This window comes from Dipodascopsis tothii, assembly GCF_038497935.1.
Source record: "Dipodascopsis tothii strain CBS 759.85 unplaced genomic scaffold V1510scaffold_16, whole genome shotgun sequence".
Lineage (NCBI taxonomy): Eukaryota > Fungi > Ascomycota > Lipomycetes > Lipomycetales > Lipomycetaceae > Neoaidaea > Neoaidaea tothii.
The window spans coordinates 192,029-207,013 of record NW_027118000.1 but is presented as its reverse complement, the minus strand read 5'-3'; the positions used below and the strand labels follow the sequence as shown (position 1 = coordinate 207,013).

Sequence of the window (14,985 nt, the reverse complement as noted above, 5' to 3'; positions counted from 1 at the left end):
GCGCAAACCTCCCATCTCGGCCCACTTGAAACGGCGCGATAACGGCCACCTCGACCGCCGAGACCACACCCACCTCACCTCCGCCCGCCCCCCCTGCTACGAGCGCCTGCGATCGATAGCCCCTGCCCCGAAGAAGCGCCTGACCCGAGCACACCCTGCCATCGCCCGTTTGGCAGCCGTAATTGATCCGAGACCCACACACTTTGCGCCGAAATGCCTTCCCGCGACAACATCCACGTCCTCGTGGCCCGGTACCTCCGGGACAACCGCTACGCTGAGGTGAGTTTGGCCGCCGACGGCTGCATTCAGTCCCCTTCCAGAGCTAATTGGCAGACCCTCAAGGCGTTCCAGGAGGAAATCGGCCTAGAGGACAACATGATTCCCACGGATGATTCCATGACGCTCGAGAGGTACGTCAGCCCCCGGCGGCGCTGACCGCAGCATCGTCGACCACAACCGTCGCATGAATCTGGCGCAGGACTTTGCGGCCATCTCGCTCGAGGACGATAGCGAGAAGTGGGTCGTCCCGCATCCGCAGTTCAAGACCATGCTCCCCGCGCAGATGCCCGAGACCAACATTCTGTTTGTGACGGTGGCCACGCTGGCGATGCCGTCCGTGGTGGACGACCCGACGTCGCCGCTGTACACGCGGCCGTGCATCCTGACCACGTCCGCTGACAAGAGCCTGCGGATCTTTGACTTCTACACGCTGGACCTGCTGCGTAAGCACACGCATCTGCATCTCTCTCCGCTGCTGTCGCTGCTGATCTACAAGGACAACATGCTGATCACGGGCGGGATGGACGGCCGGCTGGTGATCTCGCGCGCAGACACGGGCGACATCGTGCACGAGGTCAAGGACCACCTCCGGTTCGTTGTGCGGATCGCGTGCTCCAAGGACCAGCGCTACATCGCCACGGCCGGCTACGACCAGAAGGTGTACGTGTACGAGATCGTGGACACGCCGGCGACGGACGAGGCGCCAGCCAAGGTCGAGCTCGTCAAGATCGGCGTGCTCACGTTCCCGAGCAACCCCGAGGCGCTGGCGTTCACGGACCCGGACCTCGACGGCGGCGCGTACGTCGACGCGCAGGGCGCCAGGTCGCCGATGCTGATCGTGTCGCGGCGCGACTGGACGTTCATCTACTACTACAAGATCCAGCCCACGCTGACCGAGTACGCGCGGCACAACCTGAACCCCGACAGCAACTCGTGGGTGACGTTCTGCGCAATGGACATCGTGCTGGACCCGAGCAACCCCAAGTACATCGCGATCGCGACGTCGGCGACGCCGCACATGCGGTTCATGATGCTCGAGGCCGGCAACGACCAGATCATCAAGAACGTGACGACGAACGCGCCGCAGGACGCGTACTCGAGCGGCCGCATCTGCTGGCGGCCGCACGGGTCCGGCGTGTGGTGCAACGGCAACGACGGCGTCATCCGCGGCATCGAGCGGTCGACCGGCGAGGTCGTGGCCGAGCTCAAGCACCACGACGGCAAGGTCAAGGCCATGTACGCGGGCGTCGTCGACGGCAAGGAGGTGCTCGTCACCGGCGGCTTCGACAAGACCGTGGTCGTGTGGGAGACCGAGAAGCGCTAGAGAGCATATAGATGACCAGCATAGATTGAGCAATGAACTACTTGAGCACGGCCGCCCGGCGCCGCGACTGGCGCACGAGCCGGATGAGCAGCATCACGAGCAGCTCGATTTCTGGCGTCAGCACGTCCGGCGCACCACTTACGGTCCCGGAACATGAACAGGAGGCCCTGCACGAGCACGCCCTTGGAGATCTGCGGGCCGATGCCCTTGAACAGGCTGGCCGGGCCCTCGTGGTGGACGAGGTGCCGGAGCGCCTCGACAAACGAGCTGTAGTGCCGCTGGCCGGCCCGCGGCTTGGACTGCAGCATCACCTTGGCGACGATCAGCGGCTGCGTGCACACGGTGGCCATCGACTTGGACAGCGCGCCGAGGACTGGGTCAGCAGAGCCCGCGCCGCACTTACAGAACGAGTCCAGCGCCGTCAGCTGCGGCTTGTCCTTGTAGATCAGGACCTTGAACCGCTGGTACATGCCGTACGTGATCGCCGGGTTGACCACGAGGACGAGCGACGCCTTGAGGCCCTTCCAGAGCCCGCTCACGCCGTCCTCGGCCAAGATCTCCTTGGCGGTGTCGCGGAACGACACCTTGTCGTCGGCCGACTGCTGCCGCGTCGTGATCACCGAGACCGGGATCGTGAACATCTGGGCGAGCGCGCCGGCGAGCGCGCCGAGCACGAGCTCGGCCGCCGTCGAGATCGACGGGTACTTGTTCTGGTACGAGCTGCGGAGCCAGCCGTACCAGCTGGAGGTCAGCGGGATCGGCAGAGGACATACTAGAAGTACGCAAAGTTCGTCGACGCCACGCCGAGGAGCGACCCAGGCAGCCCTGAGTACAGCGCGCGGACGCCCTTCTTGCGGTAGATCTTGTCAATTGCGTCGAGCGACGTCTCGTAGTAGTCCTCGGCGTCGCTGGAGTTAGCGGAGCGGGGTCGTGTGCTTACTCGAGGGCCTTTTCGGCGTCGCCGGGCTTCCGTTTGGGCTGGATCTGCAGCTTGGTCTTGACCAGGTCGAGCGGATAGACCATCGTGTTTGCCACGATTGCGCCGGCGGCGCCGGATAGCGCGGAGCCCCAGGGCGGCAGCTGCTCTTTGGAGAGAGACATATCGCGTGTTTGGGTCGGTTAAGTGCGCAGAGAGGGCCGGGGCTGGACGAACGCCTTGCCGTGAGTGCTCGCGAGTGCGGGTCTGCTGGATCGGGGCTCGGAGACGCGCTGGAGCGGACACGGGCAGAGAGCAGGCCGGCAGATATAGGCGCGGTTGAGGTGGGCGTTGGGAATTAAGCCGAGGAACTAGACGCGCACATGCAGTCGGATGCGGACGGGCCGTCTCAGCCGAGGTGCAACAGAGGTTGGTGCCGTTCTTCTGGCCTGGCGGTGGTGTCGGCGGGTGCGGTGGTGTGCGGCGAGTGCGTGCGGCGAGTGCGTGCGGTGCCGGCGGTGCCGTCGCTGGAGAACAACGGCGCACGTGTGTGGTTGTTGAACGCGGGGTACTGCCACCACGGCCACAGCACGGCCACCCACAGGCACGGCCGCAGCACGGCCACCACCGCCCTCCGCGGGCGGTGGCGCGCGCGGCGGTGCGGTGCACGGCCACACCGCCGCGCGGCGGTGCAGTGCACGCCACACCGCCCGTGCGCGGCGCGGCCGGCGGCTGTTCCGAGCCCCGCAGCCGGGTAACGGCTTGCGCGTCGCTCGTTATCGCCGGGTAGCAAAGTCGTGATCTCCGGGTAACTCAGCGGGTCTCCTCGCCGTATCGCTCATCGGCGTCACCGCTCTTGGCATCGAGCGCTGTCGATAGGTGAGTGCGCACGGCGCCGCCGGCGGTGGCGGCTCAGCCGCATGCACGTCGCTAACTGCAGCAGCACCGCGTCCCCTCCTACACCACGCCCTCGCCGTGGAGGGTCTACGTGATCTGACAACGCCGGCTCAGGCAGGCATCCGATCGACCCGGCACCGCACGACCGCCTCGCGCGCGCATCCGAGCCACGCGGCACCGGCCCGAACCGCTCCACACAGACCTCAGGACGCGGTCCTCAAGATGCCGACAGATGGACGCACGATCCATTGAAGCCAACGCAAAGGTACGCGTCGGGCCGACGGGGCGTCTGACGGTAGAATAAGATGCGCGAGGCTGCCCGAGCCCAGCAGAACGGAGACGTCGAGCAGTCGTTGGCAGCCACGGTTGGTGCGGCTTCGCTCTTCATCGACGGCGTCAGGGCAGCGACAACCAAGACCGATAAGCGCAGGATGCGGCTTGCGTACGAGCAGGCCATCTCGGCGGCCGAGCGCATGCGCGCGGAGATCGAGCGGTCCAGAGCCGGGCCGCCGCCGGGGCCAGACCCGCTGTCGGCGCTGACCACGCGCGAGAAGGTGACCGTGCTCAAGAGCTCCAAAATCAACGGCGTCGTGTTCCCGCCGTGGACGGACGAGCCGGACGTGGCCGAGCTGAGCCTGGCCGAGCAGTTTGTGTACGTGCGCGCGCGAGCCCGCTGACCGCAGCGACCCCGCGGGCGAGCTCTCGCTGACGGAAGCCCAGCGGCGGATCTTCACCGGCTGGAAGCGGCCGGCGGAGATCTTTGGGGCCGACTTTGAGCTCGTGGGCGCCGGCGGCCTCGACGTGTCGCAGGGCCTGCTGAGCGACTGCTCTGTTATCTCGTCGTTCTGCGCGGCGACCGCGTGGGAGCTGCGCACAGGCAAGAAGGTACGACGCGCGCGCGCCGGGCTGACCCAGATCCTCTCCAACAAGCTGTTCCCGCAGAGCTCGAAGGGCGTGCCGACGGTGTCGCCGTCTGGGCGGTACGTGACCAAGCTCCTGATCAACGGCATCCACCGGCGGGTCGTGATCGACGACCTGCTGCCGGCCACAGACGGCTCGCGGTCCATCGTCGCCCGTTCGCTGACCAACCCGCGGCTGCTGTGGCCGGCGCTCATGGAGAAGGCCGTGCTCAAGCTGCGGGGCGGCTACGCGTTTCCGGGGTCCAACACGGCCTGGGACCTGTTTGTGCTGACGTCGTGGGTGCCCGAGCTGATCTCGCTGCAGCGGTGCGTCAAGCCGGCCGCGGCCGACGTCTGGAGCCGCGTGCACCAGTCGTGGAAGTACAACGACGTCCTGGTCACGGTCGGCACCGGCCGGCTCGCCAAGATCGAGGAGGAGCAGCTCGGGCTTGTGACCGAGCACGACTACGCCATTGTCGACCTGGTCGAGCTCGACGACGGCACCCGGCTGATGCTGCTCAAGAACCCGTGGTCCGAGGGCGTGTCGCCCGTGGGCGCCAAGTACCAGGGCCACCCGAAGCTCGCTGACCGGCCCGTGCCTGCCGGCGCGTTCTGGCTCGACTTTGAGAGCATCTACACCAACTTCAACTCGCTCTACCTGAACTGGAACCCGTGCCTGTTCAAACACCGGCTGGCGACCCACTTCTTCGGCAAGACGTCCGAGAAGGGAATCCGCCGCCGCGTCAACTGCCACCCACAGTACATAGTCCGGCAGAAGCTTGCGGCCGGCACGGCCGGCTCGGACTGCACGCTCTGGTTGCTGCTCACCCGCCACATCAACAGCCCAGACGACCCCAAGATCTTCATCACGCTGTACGTGTACGACAACAAGGGCGCGCGCGTGTACGTCAACCGGTCGCTGCTGGTGCCGGTCGACCTCGTCGACTCGCACCAGGTACTCGTCAAGGTCAAGCTGCCGGCCGACAAGACGTACACGATGGTCGCGCTGTCGGAGGCCGACGAGACCTACTCGCTCAGCTTCTCGCTATTTTGCTACGCGACCGCCCCCATCGACCTGCAGCTGGCGCCCGAGCCGCACGGCTGCCGGCAGCAGGTTGCCAGCGAGTGGACGTCCGAGACGGCCGGCGGCAACTCGTCGTGCGCGACGTACAGCAAGAACCCGCAGTTTCGGCTGACGGTGCCGACCGCATGCAACGTCATTCTCTTTCTCGAGTGCTTCACAGACCTGCCCGTGCACGTCCAGGTCCTGTGGGCCAACGGCGAGCGCGTGGACAGCGTGTCGAAGCGCAGGATCGTGCTCGACAGCTCTGAGTACTCGCACGGCTACGCGATCACCAAAGACAAGACGCTGGCGGCGGGTACTTACACGGTCGTGGCCTCGGTCTACGACGCCAACGTGACGGGCAAATTTGCGCTGCGGCTGCTGAGCACAGACAAGTGCGAGCTCAGTCCTCTGCTGGACGATTCGGCAGTAAGTGGGCGCGGCCAGGCCCGACTGACGACCAGGGCCGTTTTGTTCGGACGATCCGGGGCAAGTGGACGAACGAGTCGGCCAAGACATACTACGTATCGTCCGAGCGGTCGACGCCAGCCAAGGTGGTCATGCGTTTCGTGCCGGGAGAGACCAACGCTGGCCCGTCGTTCATGCAGCTCGACCTGTACGGAAAGGACAAGCAGCTGGCAACCGCGAGCTCGCTGAACAACTCCTCGAAGAGCATATTTATCAACAGCCTCTGGCTAGAGGCTGGCGAGCATTACAAGCTCGTTGCAAACCGCCTCGACATTGGCGACGGCGAGTTTGAGCTGGAGATCTTGAGCGACGCCAAGGTCACAACATGGATATAGTCAATTGCATAGCTGATAGCGCGACGCGGCGGGACCTGTAGACGTGGCGGTGCATATCACGTGATTTAGAGTGGATGGCTTACCCGGGGTACGATGGATCTGAGCTAGGGCTAAACCCTATGAACACAGTCACACTCCCAGCGTGTTCGCGCAGCGTTTCTGCGGCGCTGGCCGCCAGTGTAATCGAACTCGACACGCACTGACAGCTGAGAAAGGCCTTTATTTTTAACATAGCTTTCTCATTCTCATACATTACATTCAACATAACACAAAATGCCGCCCAAGGTGAGTGTCTCCCTCCTCCGCCACGAAGACGATTTGGATTCTGCACACGCGGTCGATGCTACGAGCATGCTCGGCAGCACGGCAGGCCAGCCGTTCTGTAGGATCGGCTGGCGTCGTGTCAGAGGAAATTTTTCGTTGGCTTCTGGATTCTGCGGGCCATGCTGACTGAGCAGTTCGACCCCACTGAGATTAAGATCATCTACCTGAGAGCCACTGGTGGCGAGGTCGGTGCGTCGTCCGCGCTTGCCCCCAAGATTGGCCCTCTCGGTCTGTCGCCGAAGAAGGTCGGTGAGGACATCGCCAAGGCCACCACCAAGTACAAGGGCATTCGCGTCACCGTCCAGCTCACGATCCAGAACCGTCAGGCTGCCGTCTCGGTTGTCCCTGCCGCTTCGTCGCTGGTCATCACCGCGCTCAAGGAGCCCCCGCGTGACCGCAAGAAGGACAAGAACGTCAAGCACAGCGGCAACATCCCGCTCGACGAGATCATTGAGATCGCCCGCCAGATGCGGTCGAAGTCGTTCGCCAAGGAGCTGAGCGGCACCGTCAAGGAGGTTCTGGGCACTGCCCAGTCGGTCGGCTGCAGAGTCGACGGCCAGCCCCCCCACGACATCATTGACGGAATCGACAGCGGTGACATTGACAGTAAGTGGCTACGTCGCCGAACATTGCTAACGCCAGTCCCGGAGGAGTAAACTACGATACTGGATTACGTTGATGTGTGATATAATAAAATCTTTGTCTCTTAGTGTATCAAAAATTAGTTTACATTGAACGGCCGGCGCACGCCGAGGGGTTTGCCAACACTCTGGAGTACAGTCTGCGTTCGCAGGTCCATATTGTACCCCTATTTTGGTGCAAACTAGATTTACTTGCTATATACTCACCGCGTGGTCTTAAAATTAGATCTCAGAGGTCCATTGGAAATGCACATATTCGTAGGCACGGTCTGGGGGAATTGATAGTAATACACATCTTTACTGAAATCTTCACTGAAATCTGCACTGAAATCTGCACTGAAATTTTGTCGGAGTGGGCGCCCACCATGCGTCCGGGTAACACCGCGCGACCGCGCTGCTCTAGAAGCCGCCGCGGGCCGCTCGGCCAGCCCGTACCCTATCATGGCTAACCAATCACCTCTACATCTCGAAAAGATTCTCGTTCCGCTAATTTCTCATTCTCGTCTCTACAACACAGGCTTGAATACTCACTCCTTCTCTCCCCCCCGAACAATTCGTTGTCATATACAAAATGAGTGCCCTGCGCCTTGCTACCAGAACCCTCAGCCGGGCCCGCCCCACCCAGACTGCGTTCCGATCGGTCCGTGGATACGCTGACGCCGCCCCCGCTGCCGACAAGATCCGTCTCAGCTTGGCCCTGCCTCACCAGGTAAGCAGCGGCTGTTGGCCGCCGGCGAAAGCGCCGGCGGCAGCGTGCGCGCGAGCAGAGCTAATTGTGTAGACCCTCTACGAGAACTCGGACGTGTAAGTGTTCTGTGGGCCGAACACGCCGGCGAGGGCGGGACAGCGCAGACGGCCTGAACGACCCCGCGGTGCAGTCAATTCGACGGCCGTGGGTCGGCCGGACCGGATGCGGATGCGATGGCACGATCCGGCGATGGCGTGTGGCCGGGTGGTGGAGCGCGGCGACCCCGCGGCGGCTGGGCCCGCGCGCGCCGTGCGGCACCAGCACCGCCAGCACCACCGGCATCCGCCCGTCCGGCACCGTCTACGCGCGCCCCCGTCGGCGCCAGCGATCCCGTCGCCCTCTTGGACCCCGCTGACCAGCAGCATCCAGGTCAACCTTCCGTCGGTCTCGGGTGACCTCGGTGTCCTCGCCAACCACGTCCCCGTCATCGAGGAGCTCAAGCCCGGCGTCGTCGACATCGTCGAGGAGACTGGTGCCATCAAGCAGTTCTTTGGTACGTCCGCGCACGCGCTTTGCTGACCGCAGTCTCGGGCGGCTTCGCTGTTGTCCAGCCCGGCTCGCTCCTGAGCATCAACGCCGTCGAGGCCTACCCCGCCGAGGACTTCTCGGCCGAGGCCATCCGTGCCCAGCTCGCCGAGGCCCAGAAGAACGCCACCTCGGGCAGCGAGCTCGACCAGGTCGAGGCCAAGATCGAGCTGGAGGTCCTGGAGGCTCTGTCGGCCATTGCCAAATAAGCAACGACGGGCGTAGCATTTGACGGGTGTATGTGTATCACATGTACGTTCTCTCTAGAATGTTTATAATACAAATATAACATTGCCATGATGTGTGTAGGAGTCTCCGAACTGTTAGTCATTGAGGAGTCATCCCCAGCGGCGTTATAATCCCGGCAAGCCACCACTCTCGAACCGACCAGTTCTTCAGCGTCCTTGTCGATCGCCGTGCACTTTGCCACTGCGCTGCCGTCTGCCGCGAATTGCTGTTGCTGCCACAGTGCCCGCCAATTCGCTGCCAATTCGCTGCCAATTCCCACTGCCTATCCACAAAAATCATGGAAAACAGAAAACGCGCCGGGTCGCCGCTGCCACGGTCCAAGTCGCCGGTCTTTCGGCGTGCAGACGTCGTCAAGCACACGCCCAGCGAGGGCGCCGTGCGCGCGGCCAAGCTGCGGTCGAATTCCGTCAGCCAGGCCGCTGGCGACGGCAGCGATCAGGCCGCCAGGCTACCAAACACGATCCCCACATCGACCCCCGATGGCCCCGCCAGCCAGCCCTGGGACGTCACGTCGTGGCAGAGCAAGCCAATCGTGCAGGACGTGGTCTACGACGACGCGAAGGAGGTCGAGAAGGTGCGTGCGGCGCGGGCGCGCTGACGCAGGCCCTGAACAAGCTGGAGTCGCTGCCGCCGCTGGTCGGACCCCACGAGGTACGCCGCCGCCGGGCCCGCTGACGCAGATCAACAAGCTCAAGGCGCTGCTGGAGAGCGCCGCGCTCGGCAAGGCGTTCATCCTGCAGGGCGGCGACTGCGCCGAGCTGTTTGACTACTGCTCGCAGGTACGTTGGCGACGGACGCCGCTGAGAGCAGGACATCATCGAGGCCAAGCTCAAGATCCTGCTGCAGATGTCGCTGGTGCTGGTCTGGGGTAGGTGGCGGCGCGGGCGCGCTGACCGCAGGAACCAAGCTGCCGGTGGTGCGGATCGCGCGGATCGCCGGCCAGTTCGCCAAGTAAGCGCGTGCGCGGGCCCGCTGACGCAGGCCGCGGTCCAAGCTGACGGAGGAGGTCGACGGCAAGACGATCCCGTCGTTCCGGTGGGTGTGCGCGCGACGAGGCTGACGCCAGCGGCGACAACATCAACGGCTACGACGTGGACGACCGCACGCCGGACCCCGCGCGGCTCGTCAGGTAAGGCGCACGCGGGCGGGCTGACCCAGCGCGTACTTCCACTCGGCCGCGACGCTCAACTTCATCCGGTCGACGCTGACGTCGGACTTTGCGAGCCTGCACCACCCGTTCGACTGGTCGCTGTCGCACGTGCAGTCCGACGCGGTCAAGCAGCGGTACCAGGAGGTCGTCAAGTCGATCATGGAGGGTCTCTCGTTCATGCGGACGGTCGGCGCCGACACGTCGTCGTCGCTCGAGAGCGTGGACCTGTTTACGTCGCACGAGGGCCTGCACCTGGAGTACGAGCAGACGCTGACGCGCCGGCTGCGCGACCCGGCCGACGGGCAGGCCAAGTGGTTCAACACGTCGGCGCACTTCCTGTGGATCGGCGACCGCACGCGCCAGCTGAACGGCGCGCACGTCGAGTACTTCCGGGGGATCGAGAACCCGATCGGGATCAAGGTCGGGCCGTCGACGGACCCGGACGAGCTCGTGCGGCTGCTGGACATCGTCGACGCCGACCGCAAGCCCGGCCGGGTCACGCTGATCTCGCGCTACGGCGCCGGCAAGATCGAGGGCCTGCTGCCGGGGCACATCCGCGCCGTGGCCGCGTCCGGCCACCGGGTCGTCTGGATCTCGGACCCGTGCCACGGCAACACCAAGTCGTCGACGTCCGGGCTCAAGACGCGCGACTTTGACGACATCATGGCCGAGCTGGCGGCGGCGCTACGGATCCACAAGGCGAACGGGTCGCAGCTCAACGGGGTGCACCTCGAGCTCACCGGGGACGCGGTGACCGAGTGCGTGGGCGGGTCACAGATGCTCACGGACGAGGACCTTGTGATCCGATACGACACGGTCTGTGACCCGCGCCTGAGCGAGAGCCAATGTAAGTTCAGGGGCTATGGAGCTGACGCCAGCGCTGGACGCGTCGTTTCTGATCGCGGACTGGTTCCAGAACGGCGCTATGATGGCTGTACAGTAGGCGCCTTGGGCGCAAAAAACTTGTGGTCTTTGGTCGGAAACGCCGAGAGCGACGACGAGATGTCGCCCCACCAGGTCTCGCCGAAGCGCGCGTACCAGGCGACGGTGGCCGCGAGGCCGTCGGCGAAGGGCGTGCGCTGGGTCCAGCCGAGGTCGCGCAGGCGGGTGGCGTCGATGGCGTAGCGGCGGTCGTTGAACGGGCGGTCGACGGAGAAGGCGATGGCGTCGGCGGGCGCGCCGACGCGCTCGATGATCAGCCGGCACAGGTCGAGGTTGGAGACCTCGTCGGGCGTGCCGATGTTGTAGATCTGGCCGCGCTTGCCGAGGTGCAGGATCGTGTCGAGCGCGTCGACCGCGTCGCCCGCGTACAGGTACCGGCGGCTGTTGGAGCCGTCGCCGTGGACGACGCAGGGCAGGCCGCGGTTCAGTCGGCAGATGAACTTGGGGATGATCTTCTCCGGGAACTGGTGCGGGCCGTAGACGTTGTTGCAGCGCACGACGACGACCGGCAGGCCGTAGCTCTTGTAGTAGGCGTTGACGAGCATGTCCGCGGCGGCCTTGGACGCGGCGTACGGGTTGGTCGGCGACAGGATCGACGTCTCGAGCAGGTCCGAGCCGGCCTCGGAGACCTCGCCGTAGACCTCGTCGGTCGAGACGTGGACGAAGGACGAGACGCGGCCGTAGTTCTTGGCGCACTCGAGCAGCACGTGGGTGCCGTAGACGTTGGTCGACGTGAACTCGAACGAGCTCCCGGCAAACGAGAGGTCGACGTGGCTCATTGCGGCCAGGTGGATGACCGTGTCGATCGCGTGGGTCTCGAGGACGCGGGCGACGTCGGCCGGCGACGTCACGTCGCCCTTCTCGAACCGGTAGTTGGCGCAGTTGGCGGCGAGGTAGCCCGTGTTGTTGAGCGACGCGCAGTAGTCGAGCTTGTCGAAGCAGACGACGGTGTAGTGCGGGTACTGGATCGCGAGGTGCCGCACGAGCCACGACGCGCTGGGGTCAGTGACGCCGGCACGAGACTCACATGAAGCCCTGGCCGCCGGTGACGAGGATGTTGCGGATGCCGGCCGAGTCGGGGAACCGGGTGGACCCGATGAGCACCTCGGCGTGCCGCCAGAGCCCGGTGTCGTAGCCGTCGGTCGCCGGGGAGTCCATTGGGGAGCTCTGGCTGGCGACGGGGCGACGTGGTTGGGACGGTAGCGCAAGCGCGGACGCAAGCGCGGCGCGGCGCCGCACGGGGTGCGGCGCGGGCCGCCGCGCGCCGTGCGGCTCGACCGGGCGCCGGCCGCCGCGCACGTGACTGGGCGTTGCCATGGCGACAGTGTTTGTTTATTCCGCCGTCGAACTCCCAATCGACCTCACCGATCCGCGACCGTTGGCCGCTCCAACTCCAGATCACCATGGCCTTTCCGTTTTCTTCGACGACGCCGCTCTTCATGGGCGAGGACGGCAAGCGCGACGATGTCGGCGCGCTTGCCACGGTCGAGAACCTGACGTCGCACTTTGACATGCTCCGGCTGCCGTCGCCGGCCAAGTCCGGCCCGAGCTCGAAGCAGTCGCTGCAGCCGGTGGACGAGAACAGCGGGGACATGACCGCGATCATCAAGGTCGACGGGCTGTCGGCGTTCAAGCGCGTCGGGCACAAGGAGAACGACAGCCACGGCCGCGAGCTGCGCGCGTCCGCGCTGCCGGCCGAGGTCCAGAGCAAGATCACCGACCCCAAGGTGCACCGGCTGGTGAACGCGTCGCAGATCTGTAGGTGTGCGCGCACGGCGGCGCTGACGCAGACTTCCTGGACTACTACTTTGATCTCATGACGTACGTCTACAACCGCCAGCAGCGGCTCGCCAAGTTCAAGACGTCCGTGGAGGGCCTCGCGACCAGCGAGCAGGACAAGCAGTTCAAGTCGTACGCCGGGCGCGAGCGCGCGTTCCTGCGCAAGCGGCGCACCCGCCTGCGCTACGGCGACTTCAACATCCTGACCCAGATCGGCCAGGGCGGCTACGGCCAGGTCTTCCTGGCGCGCAAGTCCGACACCAAGGAGATCTGCGCGCTCAAGGTCATGAGCAAGAAGCTGCTGTTCAAGCTGGACGAGATCCGGCACGTGCTGACCGAGCGCGACATCCTGACGGCGGCCAAGTCGCCGTGGCTCGTCAAGCTGCTCTACGCGTTCCAGAACCCGGAGAACATCTACCTGGCCATGGAGTACGTCCCCGGCGGCGACTACCGCACGCTGCTCAACAACACGGGCATCCTCAGTCCGCGGCACGCGCGGTTCTACATCGCCGAGATGTTCTGCGCCATCGACAGCCTGCACAAGCTGGGCTACATCCACCGCGACCTCAAGCCCGAGAACTTCCTGATCGACGCCAGCGGCCACATCAAGCTGACCGACTTCGGCCTCTCGGCCGGCGCCATCAGCAAGGAGCGCGTCGAGAGCATGCGCGTCAAGCTGGACGCGGTCAAGAACCTCAAGGTCACGCGGCGGTCGGCGTCCGAGCGCCAGTCGCTGTACCGGTCGCTGCGCGGCCGCGACGTCAACTACGCCAACTCGATCGTGGGCTCGCCCGACTACATGGCGCTCGAGGTGCTCGAGGGCAAGCAGTACGACTTCACGATCGACTACTGGTCGCTCGGGTGCATGCTCTTCGAGACGCTCTCGGGCTACCCGCCGTTCTCGGGCTCGACCATGGACGAGACGTACTCGAACCTGCGCAGCTGGCGCGACGTGCTGCAGCGGCCGGTGTTCGACAACAACCAGTACGCGATCAGCGACCGCACGTGGGACCTGATCAAGCGGCTGATCGCGGTGCCGGAGAAGCGGCTGCGGTCGCTGAACGAGGTCCAGCGGCACGCGTACTTTGCCGAGACGGACCTGGCCACGATCCGGCAGCTGCAGCCGCCGTTCATCCCCCAGCTGGACTCGGACATCGACGCGGGCTACTTTGACGACTTCTCGAACCAGGAGGACATGGCCAAGTACAAGGAGGTGCACGACAAGCAGGCGCAGCTCGAGCGCATCGCGGACCGCACCGACAAGCTCGACCGGGCCGCGTTCGTGGGCTTCACGTTCAAGCACACAAAGTTCCCGGCCACGTTCGAGGACGGCACGCAGTCGATCAACAAGGCCAACTGGGAGCGGTCGAAGCGGTTCGACAACTCGTTCGGCACCATCTTCTGAGGAAGCCGATTTTGGAAGGACACTGCGCAGGGTATCAATTACGAGCGGACACTTGTGTATCTAGACCGCGCCGAGTAACGGCAGGCGCGCAATAAACAGCTTTGGCCGAGAACGGGTCCGGCGCGGCCTGAGGTCGATTGTTCATGAAGAAGTGTTATTTTGTAGAGACTATTCGACTTTTATTCTTGACCTATTGCTACAAAATTAAAGAGATTTACGCCGACTTCTTGGCCTTGGCAACAGCCTTGTTGACAGCGAACCGCTTCTGCAGGGACGTTAGCACTGGCCGACCGGGCGCGCACGCGGAACATACCTGCTTCTTGAGGACCATGACCTGGAAACGCTGGAAGTCGTTAAGACCCCATCTGACCTCTCTGCTCTTGATCTTCTGGGCCCAGGCGCTCTTGGCCCACTTCTCGTCGATGCTCGACTCGGCCCACTTCTTGGCGACGGTGGCAGTCCGCGAGCCACGGGGCAGCTTCGAGACGACCAGGGGGGTCAGGGTGACGTGAGCGAGGGTGATAGCCTGGCGGGGGACGCCGGTGGAGGCACCGTCAATGAGAATCTGGCGGGTCAGCGCTGCCGGCGGCGCGGCGGCCGGACGGCCTGTTCGGTGCACTTACTCTCTTGTGGTCGATGATCTCGACAATGGCGGCGAGCTTGCCGGCGGAGGTGCCCTTGTTGACCAGGACGACTCTGCCAACCTCGACGAATCTCCACTGGGTTCCCTTGACGACGGTTTCCTCGGACATGTTTATTGATGTATGTGAAAGTAAAGAAAAATGGTTTACAAGGCAAGCCTGTATGTGTTTTGGATTTGATGTAGCTAGTGTGAGCCGTGGTGCGAAGGTTGAAGGTTTGGTGGTGCTGCGAGGCTCACCGTAACGAAACGCAGTCACGCACGCTAGGTCTAAACCCTAACAGCTGCCGCTTTGGGACTTCGCCTCGCGTCCACACCGCCATAAATTCTCGCCCGCGCCTCTTGCGCGCCAATGCCCACCGCCCGGCCGGCGGCCGCAGCCCGCAACCGACGCTCAAGGA

The 14,985-nt window shown here is 64.4% G+C and overlaps 9 protein-coding genes across 9 annotated transcripts; 6 read left to right on the top strand and 3 right to left on the bottom strand.

Moving 5' to 3' along the window:
- Positions 1 to 42: 42 nt before the first annotated feature.
- V1510DRAFT_417532 (WD40-repeat-containing domain protein) lies at positions 43 to 1,799 on the top strand. The gene is made up of 3 exons (XM_066933963.1): positions 43 to 279; positions 334 to 410; positions 442 to 1,799. Exons 1-3 carry the CDS (start codon positions 214 to 216, stop codon positions 1,601 to 1,603), a joined length of 1,305 nt encoding a protein of 434 aa, XP_066788790.1. The 5' UTR covers positions 43 to 213; the 3' UTR covers positions 1,604 to 1,799.
- V1510DRAFT_417530 (mitochondrial carrier domain-containing protein) lies at positions 1,610 to 3,052 on the bottom strand. The gene is made up of 5 exons (XM_066933962.1): positions 2,544 to 3,052; positions 2,377 to 2,511; positions 2,007 to 2,344; positions 1,746 to 1,976; positions 1,610 to 1,714 (listed from the first exon to the last, which is right to left on the bottom strand). The coding sequence occupies exons 1-5, from the start codon at positions 2,702 to 2,704 to the stop codon at positions 1,641 to 1,643; spliced, it is 939 nt and encodes a 312-aa protein (XP_066788789.1). The 5' UTR covers positions 2,705 to 3,052; the 3' UTR covers positions 1,610 to 1,640.
- Positions 3,053 to 3,339: 287 nt separating this feature from the next.
- Positions 3,340 to 6,206, top strand: V1510DRAFT_417527 (uncharacterized protein). Its single transcript, XM_066933961.1, has 5 exons — positions 3,340 to 3,398; positions 3,463 to 3,681; positions 3,716 to 4,068; positions 4,100 to 4,301; positions 4,332 to 6,206. The coding sequence occupies exons 2-5, from the start codon at positions 3,649 to 3,651 to the stop codon at positions 6,033 to 6,035; spliced, it is 2,292 nt and encodes a 763-aa protein (XP_066788788.1). The 5' UTR covers positions 3,340 to 3,398; positions 3,463 to 3,648; the 3' UTR covers positions 6,036 to 6,206.
- Positions 6,207 to 6,430: 224 nt separating this feature from the next.
- On the top strand, positions 6,431 to 7,452 carry V1510DRAFT_417523 (60S ribosomal protein uL11). The gene is made up of 3 exons (XM_066933960.1): positions 6,431 to 6,466; positions 6,640 to 7,111; positions 7,148 to 7,452. Exons 1-3 carry the CDS (start codon positions 6,455 to 6,457, stop codon positions 7,159 to 7,161), a joined length of 498 nt encoding a protein of 165 aa, XP_066788787.1. The 5' UTR covers positions 6,431 to 6,454; the 3' UTR covers positions 7,162 to 7,452.
- A 112-nt stretch (positions 7,453 to 7,564) lies between these two features.
- Positions 7,565 to 8,722, top strand: V1510DRAFT_417519 (ATP synthase subunit delta). Its single transcript, XM_066933959.1, has 4 exons — positions 7,565 to 7,855; positions 7,928 to 7,950; positions 8,257 to 8,387; positions 8,420 to 8,722. The coding sequence occupies exons 1-4, from the start codon at positions 7,718 to 7,720 to the stop codon at positions 8,626 to 8,628; spliced, it is 501 nt and encodes a 166-aa protein (XP_066788786.1). The 5' UTR covers positions 7,565 to 7,717; the 3' UTR covers positions 8,629 to 8,722.
- On the top strand, positions 8,723 to 10,793 carry V1510DRAFT_417513 (DAHP synthetase). The gene is made up of 9 exons (XM_066933958.1): positions 8,723 to 9,242; positions 9,272 to 9,319; positions 9,349 to 9,447; positions 9,479 to 9,536; positions 9,568 to 9,619; positions 9,650 to 9,703; positions 9,735 to 9,797; positions 9,827 to 10,665; positions 10,697 to 10,793. The coding sequence occupies exons 1-9, from the start codon at positions 8,946 to 8,948 to the stop codon at positions 10,759 to 10,761; spliced, it is 1,575 nt and encodes a 524-aa protein (XP_066788785.1). The 5' UTR covers positions 8,723 to 8,945; the 3' UTR covers positions 10,762 to 10,793.
- Positions 10,784 to 11,879, bottom strand: V1510DRAFT_351183 (uncharacterized protein; the record flags this gene model as incomplete). The annotated part of the gene is made up of 2 exons (XM_066930864.1): positions 10,784 to 11,756; positions 11,788 to 11,879. Coding segments are annotated over 2 exons (1,065 nt in total), but the record flags the coding sequence as incomplete, so codon positions are not given.
- Positions 11,880 to 12,199: 320 nt separating this feature from the next.
- On the top strand, positions 12,200 to 13,944 carry V1510DRAFT_365553 (kinase-like domain-containing protein; the record flags this gene model as incomplete). The annotated part of the gene is made up of 2 exons (XM_066931231.1): positions 12,200 to 12,518; positions 12,551 to 13,944. 2 exons carry the CDS (start codon positions 12,200 to 12,202, stop codon positions 13,942 to 13,944), a joined length of 1,713 nt encoding a protein of 570 aa, XP_066788783.1.
- A 107-nt stretch (positions 13,945 to 14,051) lies between these two features.
- On the bottom strand, positions 14,052 to 14,938 carry V1510DRAFT_131467 (60S ribosomal protein eL14). The gene is made up of 3 exons (XM_066930319.1): positions 14,568 to 14,938; positions 14,258 to 14,509; positions 14,052 to 14,209 (listed from the first exon to the last, which is right to left on the bottom strand). Exons 1-3 carry the CDS (start codon positions 14,694 to 14,696, stop codon positions 14,159 to 14,161), a joined length of 432 nt encoding a protein of 143 aa, XP_066788782.1. The 5' UTR covers positions 14,697 to 14,938; the 3' UTR covers positions 14,052 to 14,158.
- Positions 14,939 to 14,985: the final 47 nt, after the last annotated feature.